Here is an 18,805-nt window from a genome sequence, read left to right as displayed (position 1 = left end):
GCTCTCCGAGAAATCCGTCGATACCAGAAGAGCACCGAGCTTCTCATCCGAAAGCTCCCCTTCCAGCGATTAGTCCGTGAAATCGCCCAGGATTTCAAGACCGATCTCCGGTTCCAGAGCTCCGCCGTCATGGCCCTGCAAGAAGCCAGCGAGGCTTACCTGGTTGGACTTTTCGAAGACACCAACTTGTGCGCCATCCACGCCAAGCGAGTCACCATTATGCCCAAGGACATCCAGCTCGCCCGAAGAATCCGAGGAGAACGAGCCTAAATTACTTGGCTTTGTGTTATTAAAACGGCCCTTTTCAGGGCCACCTAACTCGTTCAGAAAGAAACGTTTCCATGTTCTATAATAAAAGCAAAGCAAAGCAAAGCAAAGCAAAGCAAAGCAAAGCAAAGCAAAGCAAAGCAAAGCAAAGCAAAGCAAAGCAAAGCAAAGCAAAGCAAAGCAAAGCAAAGCAAAGCAAAGCAAAGCAAAGCAAAGCAAAGCAAAACATTACATTACATTACATTACACTCCCCCCTCCCCCCTATCAAATGAAATGAAATGAAATCATGGAAAGAAATTACGCACGCACACACAGGGAATACATCTGCAGAATAGAATAACAGATGGATGAATGAATTTCACTTGTCGATGGCATGAAGCAATAAAGCCCGTCCGTAATGGCGGTTCATTGAGTGAACGTGTTTTTAGTGTCCGCGTGGGAATCCTGCCACAGCCCTTCGTGCCGTATCAATTTGAAAGAAAATGGGCTGAACTGCAAGTCTGATGTTTCTTCTAGTCGGCTCTCGCCCCCTGCACGAAATCAAAGCTAAAATTCGAGGGTAAAAGTGAGTGTAAAAGGACGGGTTTGTATTTGAGAGACTCAATGTGCGCCTTTCAAGCCTGGTTCTCAGACTAAGTATACACTGGGAGTACACAATATTTGTATGAGTGTAAAGCCCGATTTCTTCTCTTTCGAATGGCGTAGTCCAATTTTTCTCCCATCTAAAACTAAGTTTGAATTTGGGAGAAAATGCGAAGCAATAAACACATAGTTGTGGTGATTTGCGTCCGGGGCGAATAAGTGCTCTCTACGAAGTCCGCGCCCGCCTGGTATGTTTTTTCACGAACCATCGCGGCTCATTCCCTAGTTGACAGCGGAAGAAGTACGACGTTTTTGCATCCTACGCAAACACAGACCTTATTCTAGTGAAAATGGCAGATGTAGCAGCTCAAGCACCCGCGACAAAATCACCAAAAAAGAAGATGGCATCCAAGCCCAAGGCAGCCGCCACACACCCGAAATACGTTGACATGATCCGCGCTGCCATTGGCAGTTTGAAGGAAAGGAGTGGTTCATCACGACAAGCTATCTTGAAATACGTCATGGCTAACTACAAGGTCGGATCCGATTCGAACATGGCTAACTCCCGGGTAAAAACCGCCCTGAAAAACGGTGTCAAGTCCGGAGTTATTAAGCAGGCCAAGGGCACGGGAGCAGCCGGTTCCTTCAAACTTGGTGACGTAAAGGCCGAAAAACCCAAAGTGAAGAAAGCCGCTAAAAAGTCTCCTGCTAAGAAAACGGCCACCGCCAAGAAACCCAAGGCAAAGAAAGCAGCACCCAAGAAAGCCGCTACACCGAAAAAGGCTAAAGCCGCCGGAGCCAAGAAGACAGTAAAACCAAAGAAGGCCAAGTCACCCAAAAAGGTGAAAACCCCTAAAAAGGTTAAAACCGCAAAGCCAGCCAAAAAGGCAGCCCCCAAGAAGAAAGCTGCCGCCAAACCTAAAAAGGCCTAAATGTCTTTCCCCGAGCTTTATTGCACGACTGTAAAACGGCCCTTTTCAGGGCCACCCCAAATTTCCACGAAAGAATGCCTTTCCATATTCTAATCGAAAAAATGTAACCATTTGTCGCATAGTAAGTGATCAATTCACACATAAAGCCTATCCCCTGACCTGTCGTGTTTATTGTCCTATGTACATATATATGAAAACCTAATCATCCTATTATTTCTCACTAATCACATTGTAAATTAATGCACCTTGTACACATAACACGTCATTGTCTGAGATATCACCTCGGTGGAAGCGGACGTAAAATACAACTAACCCATCATCATCTGTCGGGCGAGCACGCATGCTGAATACTACTCTATAAGAGTTTCCAGATATTTTAAGTCCTAAATGGACGCTTTTAGCCGAAAGCGCTAAATTCTGTTCTTGTGTATTAAAATTAGTCCTTATGCTTGTAACAGGTGGGAATTGGAGTCGGGTCGCACCACAAAACAGTATACCAACCAATTGTTGAATAGGGGGCAGATATATATCGCCGAAGTAGAGTACATAGTTCTCCGGAGTGGACATTGGCACCTTGAACATGGAGGCTGTCAGCTGAAATGTGTCGGGTTGTGCGCGAGTATTATGTGTGTAAAGAACTACTTGAAGCATTAAATCGGGTACGGCACGGGTCTTATGGGTCGCCCTAAACTACCGCACCTCTTGTTTGTGCTATTTTCTGAAGGGGGTCGGGTTTTTTTTTTTTTAATTTTTGTTTTGTTTGGGTTTTACTAATTAATTAGAATATGAAGGTTTTCTTTCTGAATAATTTAGGTGGCCCTGAAAAGGGCCGTTTGATATGCTTTGTGAGCGTTGTCAGATCTAACCTCCGAAACCGTACAGAGTTCGGCCTTGTCTCTTCAAAGCGTAGACGACATCCATGGCTGTGACGGTCTTTCGCTTGGCATGCTCGGTGTATGTGACAGCATCTCGGATGACGTTTTCCAAAAATACTTTAAGGACACCACGGGTTTCTTCGTAGATCAAACCAGAAATACGTTTTACACCACCTCGTCGGGCCAAACGTCTGATGGCTGGTTTAGTGATACCCTGGATGTTATCACGAAGGACTTTCCTGTGACGTTTGGCTCCTCCTTTTCCCAAACCTTTTCCTCCCTTTCCTCGTCCAGACATTTTGCAAGAGTTGATTCGATGTTGCTCGTTCAAAGAAAACAGCAAGTATGATTACCCTACACTGAATTTCGGTTATTATAGGAGTTAAGCGCGGACCTGTGAGAGAGACTGTGTTTTCTCGTTCACGCCAGCTTCAATTTTCTGCGTTCCACCACACATCACATATATGTCCTGTAATGTCAATCTTTCTTCCCTACTTTTTCATTCATTCATTCATTCATTCATTCATTCATTTATTCATTCATTCACTCCTTCATTCATTCACTCACTCCTTCATTCATTCGTTTCTTCTTTTTCGGTGAATGAATGAATGAATGAATGAATGAATAAATAAATAAATAAATGAATGAATGAATGAATGAACGAACGAACGAACGAACGAACGAACGAACGAATAATGACCGCACGCACGCACGCGCGTACGTACGTACGTATGAATGAATGAATGAATGAATGAATGAATGAATGAATGAATGAATGAATGCGCCTATGTCATTATGTTATGGCGTGGCGTGGCATCTCATATAATCTTATGGTTTCATTTGATTGGATTCGTAATTTGTTTTGTTTTCTTTTCCTTTCCTTTTATTTCGTGTTGAATTGAATTGAATTGGATTGGATTACGCCGGCTGCAGATAATAAGGGTAGTGATAGTAATAATTAAGGTAAGGGGTGGGGGTAAGGTAAGTTGATGTTTTGTGTCGAGTTTCAGGCTTGGGGCTGCGCACATCTACATGTACGTAATTTTGCGAATATTAGAATATGTTCGTTTTCTCTCTGATATATTTAGGTGGCCCTGAAAAGGGCCGTTTTTTTTTTATCAACAAAAAGCTGCTTTTTATTTTGAAGTAGCCTTCTCGGATTTCTTGGGCAGGAGCACAGCTTGGATGTTGGGTAGAACACCACCTTGGGCGATAGTTACTCCGGACAACAGCTTGTTCAATTCCTCGTCGTTTCGGATGGCCAACTGGAGATGACGGGGAATGATTCTGGATTTCTTGTTGTCACGGGCGGCGTTGCCAGCCAACTCGAGAACTTCGGCAGCTAGGTACTCAAGGACTGCAGCCAAGTAAACTGGGGCTCCGGCTCCAACTCTCTCGGCATAGTTTCCCTTTCGGAGAAGTCGATGGATACGACCGACGGGGAACTGTAATCCAGCCCGGGATGATCGGGTCTTACTCTTTCCCTTTACTTTTCCTCCCTTTCCTCGTCCAGACATGTTGAATGATGATCGTTCGTCGTTTAACTTAAACAGACAAATGAGTAGCGAAAACTGTGTGTGAGTTAGTTTTATTTAACGTCCGCTTCCACCGAGGTGATATCGCAGACAATTACGTGTTATATGTGCATGGTGATAGTATTTACAACGTGATTAGTGGATTAGTGTGGATTAATTAGGTTTTTTTTTTTTTTTTTTTTTTTTTTTTAATAGATATATATGTGCCACGAATATACAGAGACGAGACGTGATTTAACAGGTGTAACAAGTGCAAACTGGGACGGTTACAGACATATGGTAGGACAGACATGGACATGGACGAACATTTACACAGACAGAGACATTTGTATACACACATTTTACAGACATGAAGGTGGACGAACATATATATATATCTATTTTGTTATCTTGGTTGGTCAGGTCGTTCTGTCCGGTCGAATGGCAGGGCGGTGCAACTCTTCCTTGGGGCTTGTTGGTGAGTTTTAGGGCCTGGTCCATTCTTCCTTCCATTTGGATATGTTGTCCGGTATGGTGGTATTGTTTGTATTTTGTTTCTATGGTTCATTCCTTTGTTGTTGGTTCTCAGAAGGAAGAATCCAGCTCCTGAAAAGAGAGAAGGAAAAAGATAGTATCTGGTCTTACAGTGATATGTGTGACGGTTTCGTCTGGTTAGGCTTCTGGGTGGTGGGGGGGAGGGGGCTAAAAATAATAATAATAGTAAAGAAGATAATAAGAGTAAAACAAAAATGAAAGTAAGAGTAATTAGATAAGAATAATAATAGTAGTAATTTACTGTAGAGTAAGATGAATCTGGAAGGTAATAATATTGAATGATGTTAGGGGTATTTAGGTTTTTAATACAATAGTAGTAAAAGAGTTTTAAAAGATACTTATTGAGTCATGGAAGAGACTGAGGCAGTTGTCGATCTTCCATGACTTTCCTATGTACTGTGGTGGTTTTTCTATCCCATAGTAATATTGGGCTGTTTCATATATTAATATTCGTATCATGTCCATTAGATTTTGGTGTTCCGTGTCGTTTAGGTGGATTCCGTCTGTCTGGAGCATCTTTTCCGTAGCCTTTTTCCATTTGTTCGTCTTGTAGGAGTAGGTGCCCCCGTAGTGCAGCATGGGGTGTTCGGCCAGTTTCCTGAGCATGTGCTGATTTAACCTCTCTTGTATACGAATATACTTGAGGGGATCAGCGAAGTATCTGGGTAATAGCCTTGGGTATGAATTTATCCAGATGACAGGTATCATCCCCACTCTACCCTGGATGGCAAGCATGACCTCGATGATGTGGTCAGCGAGTGTTTCAGGGTCAGTGCGGGGTCGAATGTCGTTGCCCCCGATATAGACAAGTGCTATATCTGTGGCTCTGGTTATTTGGTTTACCCTACTTCTGCATTTGGCAACTGTGGCCCCACCTACTCCGTAGTTCTGAATGTTGTGGTGATGGTGGATTGGTTGGTTGGTTTTCCTGGCGTACCTCTGGAGATGCGTCATATACGAAGATCCTGTTAGTGCGACGTTCAATTTACTGGCCATGACGATGAATGATTTGCATTTTTTCGTGAGTTAATTTATACCATCTGTTTGACACCCTGGGCGTGATTGATTTGTGTAAGCTGGGTCTCGGCTGTTTGTTTGATTGCCAAGACGCTCGGCTTGCCGTAGAGTTTTTGATTGAGAGATGATAAATCGATAATCAGTTGCAGTATTCGTTAATTATTAGTGGTAGTACTAGGGGTAATGAGTTCCGTTTATATAGTCAATCTTTATTAATAGACAATCAGTTACAATATTTGTTAATTACAAGTGGTAAAAATCCGTTATGGCATATATGTTAATCAATATACAATCAATATTTATTTAATCGACATGAAGTAATAAAAAATATGATCTATAAACTAATTTTATTCAAATTTCATAAGGTACAATAAAGCATATATGGTTGATTATTTAGATCTACAATCAATGTTTTGTTTAGTCGAATTAAAATAAAGATGATATAATCCATTGAGTTTTCAGGGTATGTAGCGTTTCCCTCGGTGGGGACAGTTTTGCGCCAATACCCTGCTGCCAAGTATTTTTAGAGGTGTAGAATGAATGAGCTTCCTTCGAGAGGACGTTTTTACTCATCATCCTGCTGTGTGATTTTGTGTGAATGTGCTTGGTTAATTAGTTTTAATGTAATATTATCTGTGTCGTAGAACGATTTGCGCTTCCCTCGAGGGGACATTTTTGCGATTTCGTTCTACTGTGTTGATATTGGTTGGTTTTGTTTGTTATATGTATTTTGTCATTCCTATTTTTTCAACAAAGTCCCAGATAAGCTGAGATGTCCAGTATCTCTCATTAGGTGATGGAGAGAGTAGGGATTTAAGACAGAGAGTTTTTCCCCTCTCCGTTAGTTTTTTGATCATTGGTTGACGTTCATCGTATAGTTGATTACAGTTGATTAGCAGGTGTGGTGTGGTTGCAATTTGTCCACACGGGCATTTTATTGGTGTATAGGTGAAATCTCTGATTACATTTACTGTTTTAAGCCTAGTGATTAGTTTGCATATTTTGATGGAAGGATGGTTGATGTAAACCTTGTCGACACGATTGCTATCTATTTGATAGCGATGGGTGTTTTCTTGTTGTAGACGGGTTTTCCATGCTTCTTTGATCTTTGTTTTAGCTATGCTTGTAAATTCCTGGCTGCTGTATTCTAAATAGTCTAATTCCTTGAGTGACGTCCCCTCCTTGGCTAATGTGTCGGCTTTTTCGTTGCCGAGAATATTGATGTGGGAGGGGATCCACGCAAGGATTACCTCCCTTCCGTTGTTTCTAATTTTTTGGTTGATATCCCTAATTTGACCGATTATGTCCTGCCTACTTTTTGAGGAATCTGATTCTATGGATTTCACGCTACTCAGGGAATCGGTCAGGATTACGGCTTTTTGGTGCGTTTGCGTGGCTAGCCATTCTAGTGCAGTTTTAATGGCCATCAGTTCAGCGGTGTACACAGAACAGTGTTCTGGTATCCTTTTCCTGATGTTTAGCTTTGCTTTGGGTATGTGTATGCCGTACCCTGTAGATCCCTGTGTGGTATTTTTGGATCCATCTGTGTAGATTTTGAGATGATCTGCCCATTTGCTGTTTATCAGTTGGAGTGCTAGAGCTTTAGCTTCTGTGGGATTTACATGTTTGTTTGTAATGTTGCTTAGGTGCGTGTTGGTGATTGGATTGCTTAGTTTCCAAGGTGGGATGGTAGGATATGTTTTTGTCTGTATAATTGTACCTTTCAAGCTATGTTTGTTTAAAATATCGTTGGACATTTGTCCGAATGTCATAGGACGGGTGTTTTTCCTGAAGCCTATACGTTTGAATTGATTGAGGCACTTGTATGTTGGACATCTCTCTTTTAACATTTGTAGTTTTCCCCAATACTTGAGTGACAGTTCCTCCCGCCTGAGATCAAGCGGGAGTTCTCCCATCTCTTGTAATAGGGCAACTGTTTTGGTTCCTATGGCGGCTCTTGTTATCAGTCTTAGTGCTTTGTTTTGTATTATGTTTAGTTTGTTTAGTTGTGCATCACTTGCATTGGCATAAGCCAAACATCCGTAGTCGATTACCGAGCGGATTAGTGATCTGTAGATTAGCATGAGTGTATTTCTGTCTGCGCCCCATTGCGTCCCTCTGATATATTTCATCATGTTGAGTGTTTTAGATGTTCTGTTTATTAAGCCATCAATATGAGGTTTCCAAGATAGTTTTGAGTCGAATGTCATGCCAAGAAATTTGGCCTCTGTTTTGAATTCAATTCTTGAGCCATTGAGGTTTAACTCGATTATCCTGTTATTGTCTGTTGGATGAAACAGTATTGCTACTGTTTTGCCTTCTGAAATTTTGAATCCCCATTCGTTTGCCCATTTTGAAATTTGTTTTAGTGTGTATTGAAGAGATTTTTTGATTATGCCTAGGTTGTCTGAGGCTTTCCAGAATGAACTGTCATCAGCAAAGAGTGCGGATTCAGTGCCGTTCCCTACGTAGCTAATAAGATCGTTAATCATTATATTGAAGAGTATTGGGCTGATGACGGATCCCTGTGGCGTTCCGTTTTCCATTTTAAATTTGTCACTTAAGCAATTTCCTACGCGTACCCTGATATGCCTATCGTTGAGGAAGTCTTCTATCCACTTGTACATTCGGCCTTTGATTTTTGCATTATGGAGTTTGTGTAAAAGACCATCCACCCATACTAGGTCGAAGGCCTTTGTTAAGTCGATGAAAATGGCACAAAGGTATCTGTTATGTGTAAATGCTCTGGAGATGTCATGTTGTAATCTAATGATGTGGTCTGCTGTTGATCTTTCGGACCGATAGCCGCTTTGTTGCTTTGTGAAAATGTTGTTGCTTTCGCAGTGAAATTTTAGCCTATTTGTGATTATTGTCTCTAGTGTTTTGCATAAGGTGGATGTAAGACTTACTGGACGATATGACGATGTTTCATTTTTGTTTTTGTGTGTGTGTGTGAGTTAGTTTTATTTAACGTCCGCTTCCACCGAGGTGATATCGCAGACAATTACGTGTTATATGTGCATGGTGATAGTATTTACAACGTGATTAGTGGATTAGTGTGGATTAATTAGGTTTTTTTTTTTTTTTTTTTTTTTTTTTTTTTTAATAGATATATATGTGCAACGAATATACAGAGACGAGACGTGATTTAACAGGTGTAACAAGTGCAAACTGGGACGGTTACAGACATATGGTAGGACAGACATGGACATGGACGAACATTTACACAGACAGAGACATTTGTATACATGAAGGTGGACGAACATATATATATATCTATTTTGTTATCTTGGTTGGTCAGGTCGTTCTGTCCGGTCGAATGGCAGGGCGGTGCAACTCTTCCTTGGGGCTTGTTGGTGAGTTTTAGGGCCTGGTCCATTCTTCCTTCCATTTGGATATGTTGTCCGGTATGGTGGTATTGTTTGTATTTTGTTTCTATGGTTCATTCCTTTGTTGTTGGTTCTCAGAAGGAAGAATCCAGCTCCTGAAAAGAGAGAAGGAAAAAGATAGTATCTGGTCTTACAGTGATATGTGTGACGGTTTCGTCTGGTTAGGCTTCTGGGTGGTGGGGGGGAGGGGGCTAAAAATAATAATAATAGTAAAGAAGATAATAAGAGTAAAACAAAAAATGAAAGTAAGAGTAATTAGATAAGAATAATAATAGTAGTAATTTACTGTAGAGTAAGATGAATCTGGAAGGTAATAATATTGAATGATGTTAGGGGTATTTAGGTTTTTAATACAATAGTAGTAAAAGAGTTTTAAAAGATACTTATTGAGTCATGGAAGAGACTGAGGCAGTTGTCGATCTTCCATGACTTTCCTATGTACTGTGGTGGTTTTCCTATCCCATAGTAATATTGGGCTGTTTCATATATTAATATTCGTATCATGTCCATTAGATTTTGGTGTTCCGTGTCGTTTAGGTGGATTCCGTCTGTCTGGAGCATCTTTTCCGTAGCCTTTTTCCATTTGTTCGTCTTGTAGGAGTAGGTGCCCCCGTAGTGCAGCATGGGGTGTTCGGCCAGTTTCCTGAGCATGTGCTGATTTAACCTCTCTTGTATACGAATATACTTGAGGGGATCAGCGAAGTATCTGGGTAATAGCCTTGGGTATGAATTTATCCAGATGACAGGTATCATCCCCACTCTACCCTGGATGGCAAGCATGACCTCGATGATGTGGTCAGCGAGTGTTTCAGGGTCAGTGCGGGGTCGAATGTCGTTGCCCCCGATATAGACAAGTGCTATATCTGTGGCTCTGGTTATTTGGCTTACCCTACTTCTGCATTTGGCAACTGTGGCCCCACCTACTCCGTAGTTCTGAATGTTGTGGTGATGGTGGATTGGTTGGTTGGTTTTCCTGGCGTACCTCTGGAGATGCGTCATATACGAAGATCCTGTTAGTGCGACGTTCAATTTACTGGCCATGACGATGAATGATTTGCATTTTTTCGTGAGTTAATTTATACCATCTGTTTGACACCCTGGGCGTGATTGATTTGTGTAAGCTGGGTCTCGGCTGTTTGTTTGATTGCCAAGACGCTCGGCTTGCCGTAGAGTTTTTTGATTGAGAGATGATAAATCGATAATCAGTTGCAGTATTCGTTAATTACTAGTGGTAGTACTAGGGGTAATGAGTTCCGTTTATATAGTCAATCTTTATTAATAGACAATCAGTTACAATATTTGTTAATTACAAGTGGTAAAAATCCGTTATGGCATATATGTTAATCAATATACAATCAATATTTATTTAATCGACATGAAGTAATAAAAAATATGATCTATAAACTAATTTTATTCAAATTTCATAAGGTACAATAAAGCATATATGGTTGATTATTTAGATCTACAATCAATGTTTTGTTTAGTCTAATTAAAATAAAGATGATATAATCCATTGAGTTTTCAGGGTATGTAGCGTTTCCCTCGGTGGGGACAGTTTTGCGCCAATACCCTGCTGCCAAGTATTTTTAGAGGTGTAGAATGAATGAGCTTCCTTCGAGAGGACGTTTTTACTCATCATCCTGCTGTGTGATTTTGTGTGAATGTGCTTGGTTAATTAGTTTTAATGTAATATTATCTGAGTCGTAGAACGATTTGCGCTTCCCTCGAGGGGACATTTTTGCGATTTCGTTCTACTGTGTTGATATTGGTTGGTTTTGTTTGTTATATGTATTTTGTCATTCCTATTTTTTCAACAAAGTCCCAGATAAGCTGAGATGTCCAGTATCTCTCATTAGGTGATGGAGAGAGTAGGGATTTAAGACAGAGAGTTTTTCCCCTCTCCGTTAGTTTTTTGATCATTGGTTGACGTTCATCGTATAGTTGATTACAGTTGATTAGCAGGTGTGGTGTGGTTGCAATTTGTCCACACGGGCATTTTATTGGTGTATAGGTGAAATCTCTGATTACATTTACTGTTTTAAGCCTAGTGATTAGTTTGCATATTTTGATGGAAGGATGGTTGATGTAAACCTTGTCGACAAGATTGCTATCTATTTGATAGCGATGGGTGTTTTCTTGTTGTAGACGGGTTTTCCATGCTTCTTTGATCTTTGTTTTAGCTATGCTTGTAAATTCCTGGCTGCTGTATTCTAAATAGTCTAATTCCTTGAGTGACGTCCCCTCCTTGGCTAATGTGTCGGCTTTTTCGTTGCCGAGAATATTGATGTGGGAGGGGATCCACGCAAGGATTACCTCCCTTCCGTTGTTTCTAATTTTTTGGTTGATATCCCTAATTTGACCGATTATGTCCTGCCTACTTTTTGAGGAATCTGATTCTATGGATTTCACGCTACTCAGGGAATCGGTCAGGATTACGGCTTTTTGGTGCGTTTGCGTGGCTAGCCATTCTAGTGCAGTTTTAATGGCCATCAGTTCAGCGGTGTACACAGAACAGTGTTCTGGTATCCTTTTCCTGATGTTTAGCTTTGCTTTGGGTATGTGTATGCCGTACCCTGTAGATCCCTGTGTGGTATTTTTGGATCCATCTGTGTAGATTTTGAGATGATCTGCCCATTTGCTGTTTATCAGTTGGAGTGCTAGAGCTTTAGCTTCTGTGGGATTTACATGTTTGTTTGTAATGTTGCTTAGGTGCGTGTTGGTGATTGGATTGCTTAGTTTCCAAGGTGGGATGGTAGGATATGTTTTTGTCTGTATAATTGTACCTTTCAAGCTATGTTTGTTTAAAATATCGTTGGACATTTGTCCGAATGTCATAGGACGGGTGTTTTTCCTGAAGCCTATACGTTTGAATTGATTGAGGCACTTGTATGTTGGACATCTCTCTTTTAACATTTGTAGTTTTCCCCAATACTTGAGTGACAGTTCCTCCCGCCTGAGATCAAGCGGGAGTTCTCCCATCTCTTGTAATAGGGCAACTGTTTTGGTTCCTATGGCGGCTCTTGTTATCAGTCTTAGTGCTTTGTTTTGTATTATGTTTAGTTTGTTTAGTTGTGCATCACTTGCATTGGCATAAGCCAAACATCCGTAGTCGATTACCGAGCGGATTAGTGATCTGTAGATTAGCATGAGTGTATTTCTGTCTGCGCCCCATTGCGTCCCTCTGATATATTTCATCATGTTGAGTGTTTTAGATGTTCTGTTTATTAAGCCATCAATATGAGGTTTCCAAGATAGTTTTGAGTCGAATGTCATGCCAAGAAATTTGGCCTCTGTTTTGAATTCAATTCTTGAGCCATTGAGGTTTAACTCGATTATCCTGTTATTGTCTGTTGGATGAAACAGTATTGCTACTGTTTTGCCTTCTGAAATTTTGAATCCCCATTCGTTTGCCCATTTTGAAATTTGTTTTAGTGTGTATTGAAGAGATTTTTTGATTATGCCTAGGTTGTCTGAGGCTTTCCAGAATGAACTGTCATCAGCAAAGAGTGCGGATTCAGTGCCGTTCCCTACGTAGCTAATAAGATCGTTAATCATTATATTGAAGAGTATTGGGCTGATGATGTTTTTGTTAGTTAGTTTTCCTTTTATGCCCGCCAAACAGAGTCGGGGGCTGTATATCATGCTTACGATGAGGTCCGCGCGATCGTCGCTAGCACGCTCGATCCGATTTCCCGACTCACATGGTCTGTATAAAAGGCTTTTTGGCCAGTTCGGGCCAACATTCACTGTTCTAACTTGTTACAGCAGTCATGCCACCAAAGGTCTCATCGAAAGGCGCCAAGAAAGCCGGAAAGGCGAAAGCCGCACGCTCCGGGGACAAGAAAAGGAAGAGGAGACGAAAGGAATCGTACAGCATCTACATTTACAAAGTCTTGAAACAAGTCCACCCCGACACCGGTGTGAGCAGCAAGGCGATGTCCATCATGAACAGTTTCGTCAACGACATCTTCGAAAGAATCGCTGCCGAAGCCTCAAGACTGGCCCATTACAACAAAAGATCAACCATCACAAGCAGGGAGATCCAGACTGCCGTCAGACTTTTGTTGCCCGGTGAATTGGCTAAGCACGCCGTCAGCGAAGGTACCAAGGCTGTCACCAAATATACCAGCAGCAAATAAATGTTTCCCACCCGAAACCGAAACAAAAACGGCCCTTTTCAGGGCCACCGAAATCATTCAGAAAGAAAACCTTCATGTTCTATACGAATCAAATGCCACACCCACCCCGTTCCATTCAGTTCAATGCGATCCAACCCCAACCCTAAGCCTAACCCTAAAGCGATAATTGGAAAAGAAAAATTACATCAAAGTACATATATCAAATATATAAATAGACAGACAAAAAGAAAACAAACAAATATATAAATAGACAAAAAAAAAACCCAGAATACAAATACATAAACATACAAAGAACGATCTCGCACAATATGACAAACAGTTTACCTGAAAAATGACACTTCTCAATATAGCACTGATTACGACTTGGGTCTACTCGTCTATCCCTGGCTGATAGACGCGTAAGACAAGGGGTACGGGCGTGAGGTGAGGTGACAAGGGTGAATGACGACAGATCAATTCATATGATTATATAGGCACAAGCTCCTCGTGCATGTTTTCATAGCATGTTTTCTTAGCAATTAAGTTGAGGCAAGTCTCGATGCCCAGTCTTGTCTTATGAAAACACGGAAGCTCCCGAAAAAGCATGAGCGAGCGAGCGAGCGAACGAACACAAAACAAAAACAAAAAAAAGAAACGAACAAGCGATAAAAGGAAACGGGGGGAAAAGAAAAAGAGTAGAAAGGAGAGGAAAGGGGAAAAAGAAGAAGGGTAGACAAGAACCAGAAATGCAGTTTGGGACATGCATTCTAAAATCGGATCGAGAAATGGAGTTGGGAAACAGTGTTGGAATTCAACCAATGAAAGCGTTTCATTTTGAACCAATGGGAGGGCCGGATTCTGGCTGAGGCGACCAATGGCGTTGCGTGCCGCGCTTTGCGAGCTTTGTGAATTTGTGTGTGTATTTATAGTAGAAGGAGAGGTGTTTGGTGTTTCATTTCTACTCGGACTCGACAAGAAGAAGAGAAGACTAAAGTAAAGATGGCTCGAACCAAGCAGACTGCCCGTAAATCGACTGGAGGCAAAGCCCCACGAAAACAGCTCGCCACCAAGGCCGCTAGAAAGAGTGCCCCCGCCACCGGCGGTGTGAAAAAACCCCATCGATACAGGCCAGGTACCGTGGCTCTCCGAGAAATCCGTCGATACCAGAAGAGCACCGAGCTTCTCATCCGAAAGCTCCCCTTCCAGCGATTAGTCCGTGAAATCGCCCAGGATTTCAAGACCGATCTCCGGTTCCAGAGCTCCGCCGTCATGGCCCTGCAAGAAGCCAGCGAGGCTTACCTGGTTGGACTTTTCGAAGACACCAACTTGTGCGCCATCCACGCCAAGCGAGTCACCATTATGCCCAAGGACATCCAGCTCGCCCGAAGAATCCGAGGAGAACGAGCCTAAATTACTTGGCTTTGTGTTATTAAAACGGCCCTTTTCAGGGCCACCTAACTCGTTCAGAAAGAAACGTTTCCATGTTCTATAATAAAAGCAAAGCAAAGCAAAGCAAAGCAAAGCAAAGCAAAGCAAAGCAAAGCAAAACATTACATTACATTACATTACACTCCCCCCTCCCCCCTATCAAATGAAATGAAATGAAATCATGGAAAGAAATTACGCACGCACACACAGGGAATACATCTGCAGAATAGAATAACAGATGGATGAATGAATTTCACTTGTCGATGGCATGAAGCAATAAAGCCCGTCCGTAATGGCGGTTCATTGAGTGAACGTGTTTTTAGTGTCCGCGTGGGAATCCTGCCACAGCCCTTCGTGCCGTATCAATTTGAAAGAAAATGGGCTGAACTGCAAGTCTGATGTTTCTTCTAGTCGGCTCTCGCCCCCTGCACGAAATCAAAGCTAAAATTCGAGGGTAAAAGTGAGTGTAAAAGGACGGGTTTGTATTTGAGAGACTCAATGTGCGCCTTTCAAGCCTGGTTCTCAGACTAAGTATACACTGGGAGTACACAATATTTGTATGAGTGTAAAGCCCGATTTCTTCTCTTTCGAATGGCGTAGTCCAATTTTTCTCCCATCTAAAACTAAGTTTGAATTTGGGAGAAAATGCGAAGCAATAAACACATAGTTGTGGTGATTTGCGTCCGGGGCGAATAAGTGCTCTCTACGAAGTCCGCGCCCGCCTGGTATGTTTTTTCACGAACCATCGCGGCTCATTCCCTAGTTGACAGCGGAAGAAGTACGACGTTTTTGCATCCTACGCAAACACAGACCTTATTCTAGTGAAAATGGCAGATGTAGCAGCTCAAGCACCCGCGACAAAATCACCAAAAAAGAAGATGGCATCCAAGCCCAAGGCAGCCGCCACACACCCGAAATACGTTGACATGATCCGCGCTGCCATTGGCAGTTTGAAGGAAAGGAGTGGTTCATCACGACAAGCTATCTTGAAATACGTCATGGCTAACTACAAGGTCGGATCCGATTCGAACATGGCTAACTCCCGGGTAAAAACCGCCCTGAAAAACGGTGTCAAGTCCGGAGTTATTAAGCAGGCCAAGGGCACGGGAGCAGCCGGTTCCTTCAAACTTGGTGACGTAAAGGCCGAAAAACCCAAAGTGAAGAAAGCCGCTAAAAAGTCTCCTGCTAAGAAAACGGCCACCGCCAAGAAACCCAAGGCAAAGAAAGCAGCACCCAAGAAAGCCGCTACACCGAAAAAGGCTAAAGCCGCCGGAGCCAAGAAGACAGTAAAACCAAAGAAGGCCAAGTCACCCAAAAAGGTGAAAACCCCTAAAAAGGTTAAAACCGCAAAGCCAGCCAAAAAGGCAGCCCCCAAGAAGAAAGCTGCCGCCAAACCTAAAAAGGCCTAAATGTCTTTCCCCGAGCTTTATTGCACGACTGTAAAACGGCCCTTTTCAGGGCCACCCCAAATTTCCACGAAAGAATGCCTTTCCATATTCTAATCGAAAAAATGTAACCATTTGTCGCATAGTAAGTGATCAATTCACACATAAAGCCTATCCCCTGACCTGTCGTGTTTATTGTCCTATGTACATATATATGAAAACCTAATCATCCTATTATTTCTCACTAATCACATTGTAAATTAATGCACCTTGTACACATAACACGTCATTGTCTGAGATATCACCTCGGTGGAAGCGGACGTAAAATACAACTAACCCATCATCATCTGTCGGGCGAGCACGCATGCTGAATACTACTCTATAAGAGTTTCCAGATATTTTAAGTCCTAAATGGACGCTTTTAGCCGAAAGCGCTAAATTCTGTTCTTGTGTATTAAAATTAGTCCTTATGCTTGTAACAGGTGGGAATTGGAGTCGGGTCGCACCACAAAACAGTATACCAACCAATTGTTGAATAGGGGGCAGATATATATCGCCGAAGTAGAGTACATAGTTCTCCGGAGTGGACATTGGCACCTTGAACATGGAGGCTGTCAGCTGAAATGTGTCGGGTTGTGCGCGAGTATTATGTGTGTAAAGAACTACTTGAAGCATTAAATCGGGTACGGCACGGGTCTTATGGGTCGCCCTAAACTACCGCACCTCTTGTTTGTGCTATTTTCTGAAGGGGGTCGGGTTTTTTTTTTTTTAATTTTTGTTTTGTTTGGGTTTTACTAATTAATTAGAATATGAAGGTTTTCTTTCTGAATAATTTAGGTGGCCCTGAAAAGGGCCGTTTGATATGCTTTGTGAGCGTTGTCAGATCTAACCTCCGAAACCGTACAGAGTTCGGCCTTGTCTCTTCAAAGCGTAGACGACATCCATGGCTGTGACGGTCTTTCGCTTGGCATGCTCGGTGTATGTGACAGCATCTCGGATGACGTTTTCCAAAAATACTTTAAGGACACCACGGGTTTCTTCGTAGATCAAACCAGAAATACGTTTTACACCACCTCGTCGGGCCAAACGTCTGATGGCTGGTTTAGTGATACCCTGGATGTTATCACGAAGGACTTTCCTGTGACGTTTGGCTCCTCCTTTTCCCAAACCTTTTCCTCCCTTTCCTCGTCCAGACATTTTGCAAGAGTTGATTCGATGTTGCTCGTTCAAAGAAAACAGCAAGTATGATTACCCTACACTGAATTTCGGTTATTATAGGAGTTAAGCGCGGACCTGTGAGAGAGACTGTGTTTTCTCGTTCACGCCAGCTTCAATTTTCTGCGTTCCACCACACATCACATATATGTCCTGTAATGTCAATCTTTCTTCCCTACTTTTTCATTCATTCATTCATTCATTCATTTATTCATTCATTCACTCCTTCATTCATTCACTCACTCCTTCATTCATTCGTTTCTTCTTTTTCGGTGAATGAATGAATGAATGAATGAATGAATAAATAAATAAATAAATAAATGAATGAATGAATGAATGAACGAACGAACGAACGAACGAACGAACGAACGAACGAATAATGACCGCACGCACGCACGCGCGTACGTACGTACGTATGAATGAATGAATGAATGAATGAATGAATGAATGAATGAATGAATGAATGCGCCTATGTCATTATGTTATGGCGTGGCGTGGCATCTCATATAATCTTATGGTTTCATTTGATTGGATTCGTAATTTGTTTTGTTTTCTTTTCCTTTCCTTTTATTTCGTGTTGAATTGAATTGAATTGGATTGGATTACGCCGGCTGCAGATAATAAGGGTAGTGATAGTAATAATTAAGGTAAGGGGTGGGGGTAAGGTAAGTTGATGTTTTGTGTCGAGTTTCAGGCTTGGGGCTGCGCACATCTACATGTACGTAATTTTGCGAATATTAGAATATGTTCGTTTTCTCTCTGATATATTTAGGTGGCCCTGAAAAGGGCCGTTTTTTTTTTATCAACAAAAAGCTGCTTTTTATTTTGAAGTAGCCTTCTCGGATTTCTTGGGCAGGAGCACAGCTTGGATGTTGGGTAGAACACCACCTTGGGCGATAGTTACTCCGGACAACAGCTTGTTCAATTCCTCGTCGTTTCGGATGGCCAACTGGAGATGACGGGGAATGATTCTGGATTTCTTGTTGTCACGGGCGGCGTTGCCAGCCAACTCGAGAACTTCGGCAGCTAGGTACTCAAGGACTGCAGCCAAGTAAACTGGGGCTCCGGCTCCAACTCTCTCGGCATAGTTTCCCTTTCGGAGAAGTCGATGGATACGACCGACGGGGAACTGTAATCCAGCCCGGGATGATCGGGTCTTACTCTTTCCCTTTACTTTTCCTCCCTTTCCTCGTCCAGACATGTTGAATGATGATCGTTCGTCGTTTAACTTAAACAGACAAATGAGTAGCGAAAATTTTGTGTGAGTTAGTTTTATTTAACGTCCGCTTCCACCGAGGTGATATCGCAGACAATTACGTGTTATATGTGCATGGTGATAGTATTTACAACGTGATTAGTGGATTAGTGTGGATTAATTAGGTTTTTTTTTTTTTTTTAATAGATATATATGTGCAACGAATATACAGAGACGAGACGTGATTTAACAGGTGTAACAAGTGCAAACTGGGACGGTTACAGACATATGGTAGGACAGACATGGACATGGACGAACATTTACACAGACAG

General features: G+C 42.0%; 2 protein-coding genes across 2 annotated transcripts; both read left to right on the top strand.

Moving 5' to 3' along the window:
- The first annotated feature begins 852 nt into the window (after positions 1-852).
- LOC126827441 (histone H1-delta-like) lies at positions 853-1,940 on the top strand. Its single transcript, XM_050556761.2, has one exon. It carries the CDS (start codon positions 1,201-1,203, stop codon positions 1,780-1,782), a length of 582 nt encoding a protein of 193 aa, XP_050412718.1. The 5' UTR covers positions 853-1,200; the 3' UTR covers positions 1,783-1,940.
- Positions 1,941-15,157: 13,217 nt separating this feature from the next.
- On the top strand, positions 15,158-16,245 carry LOC130013649 (histone H1-delta-like). Its single transcript, XM_056102501.1, has one exon. It carries the CDS (start codon positions 15,506-15,508, stop codon positions 16,085-16,087), a length of 582 nt encoding a protein of 193 aa, XP_055958476.1. The 5' UTR covers positions 15,158-15,505; the 3' UTR covers positions 16,088-16,245.
- The last annotated feature ends 2,560 nt before the right edge of the window (positions 16,246-18,805 follow it).

The sequence above is a fragment of the Patella vulgata genome, chromosome 7, assembly GCF_932274485.2.
Source record: "Patella vulgata chromosome 7, xgPatVulg1.2, whole genome shotgun sequence".
Lineage (NCBI taxonomy): Eukaryota > Metazoa > Mollusca > Gastropoda > Patellidae > Patella > Patella vulgata.
This window is presented reverse-complemented; position numbering and strand designations above follow the sequence as displayed.

What these genes read in the sequence shown, in the direction of transcription:
- LOC126827441 (XM_050556761.2), top strand. Translation starts at nt 1,201, where the DNA reads ATGGCAGATGTAGCAGCTCAAGCACCCGCGACAAAATCACCAAAAAAG.
- LOC130013649 (XM_056102501.1), top strand. Translation starts at nt 15,506, where the DNA reads ATGGCAGATGTAGCAGCTCAAGCACCCGCGACAAAATCACCAAAAAAG.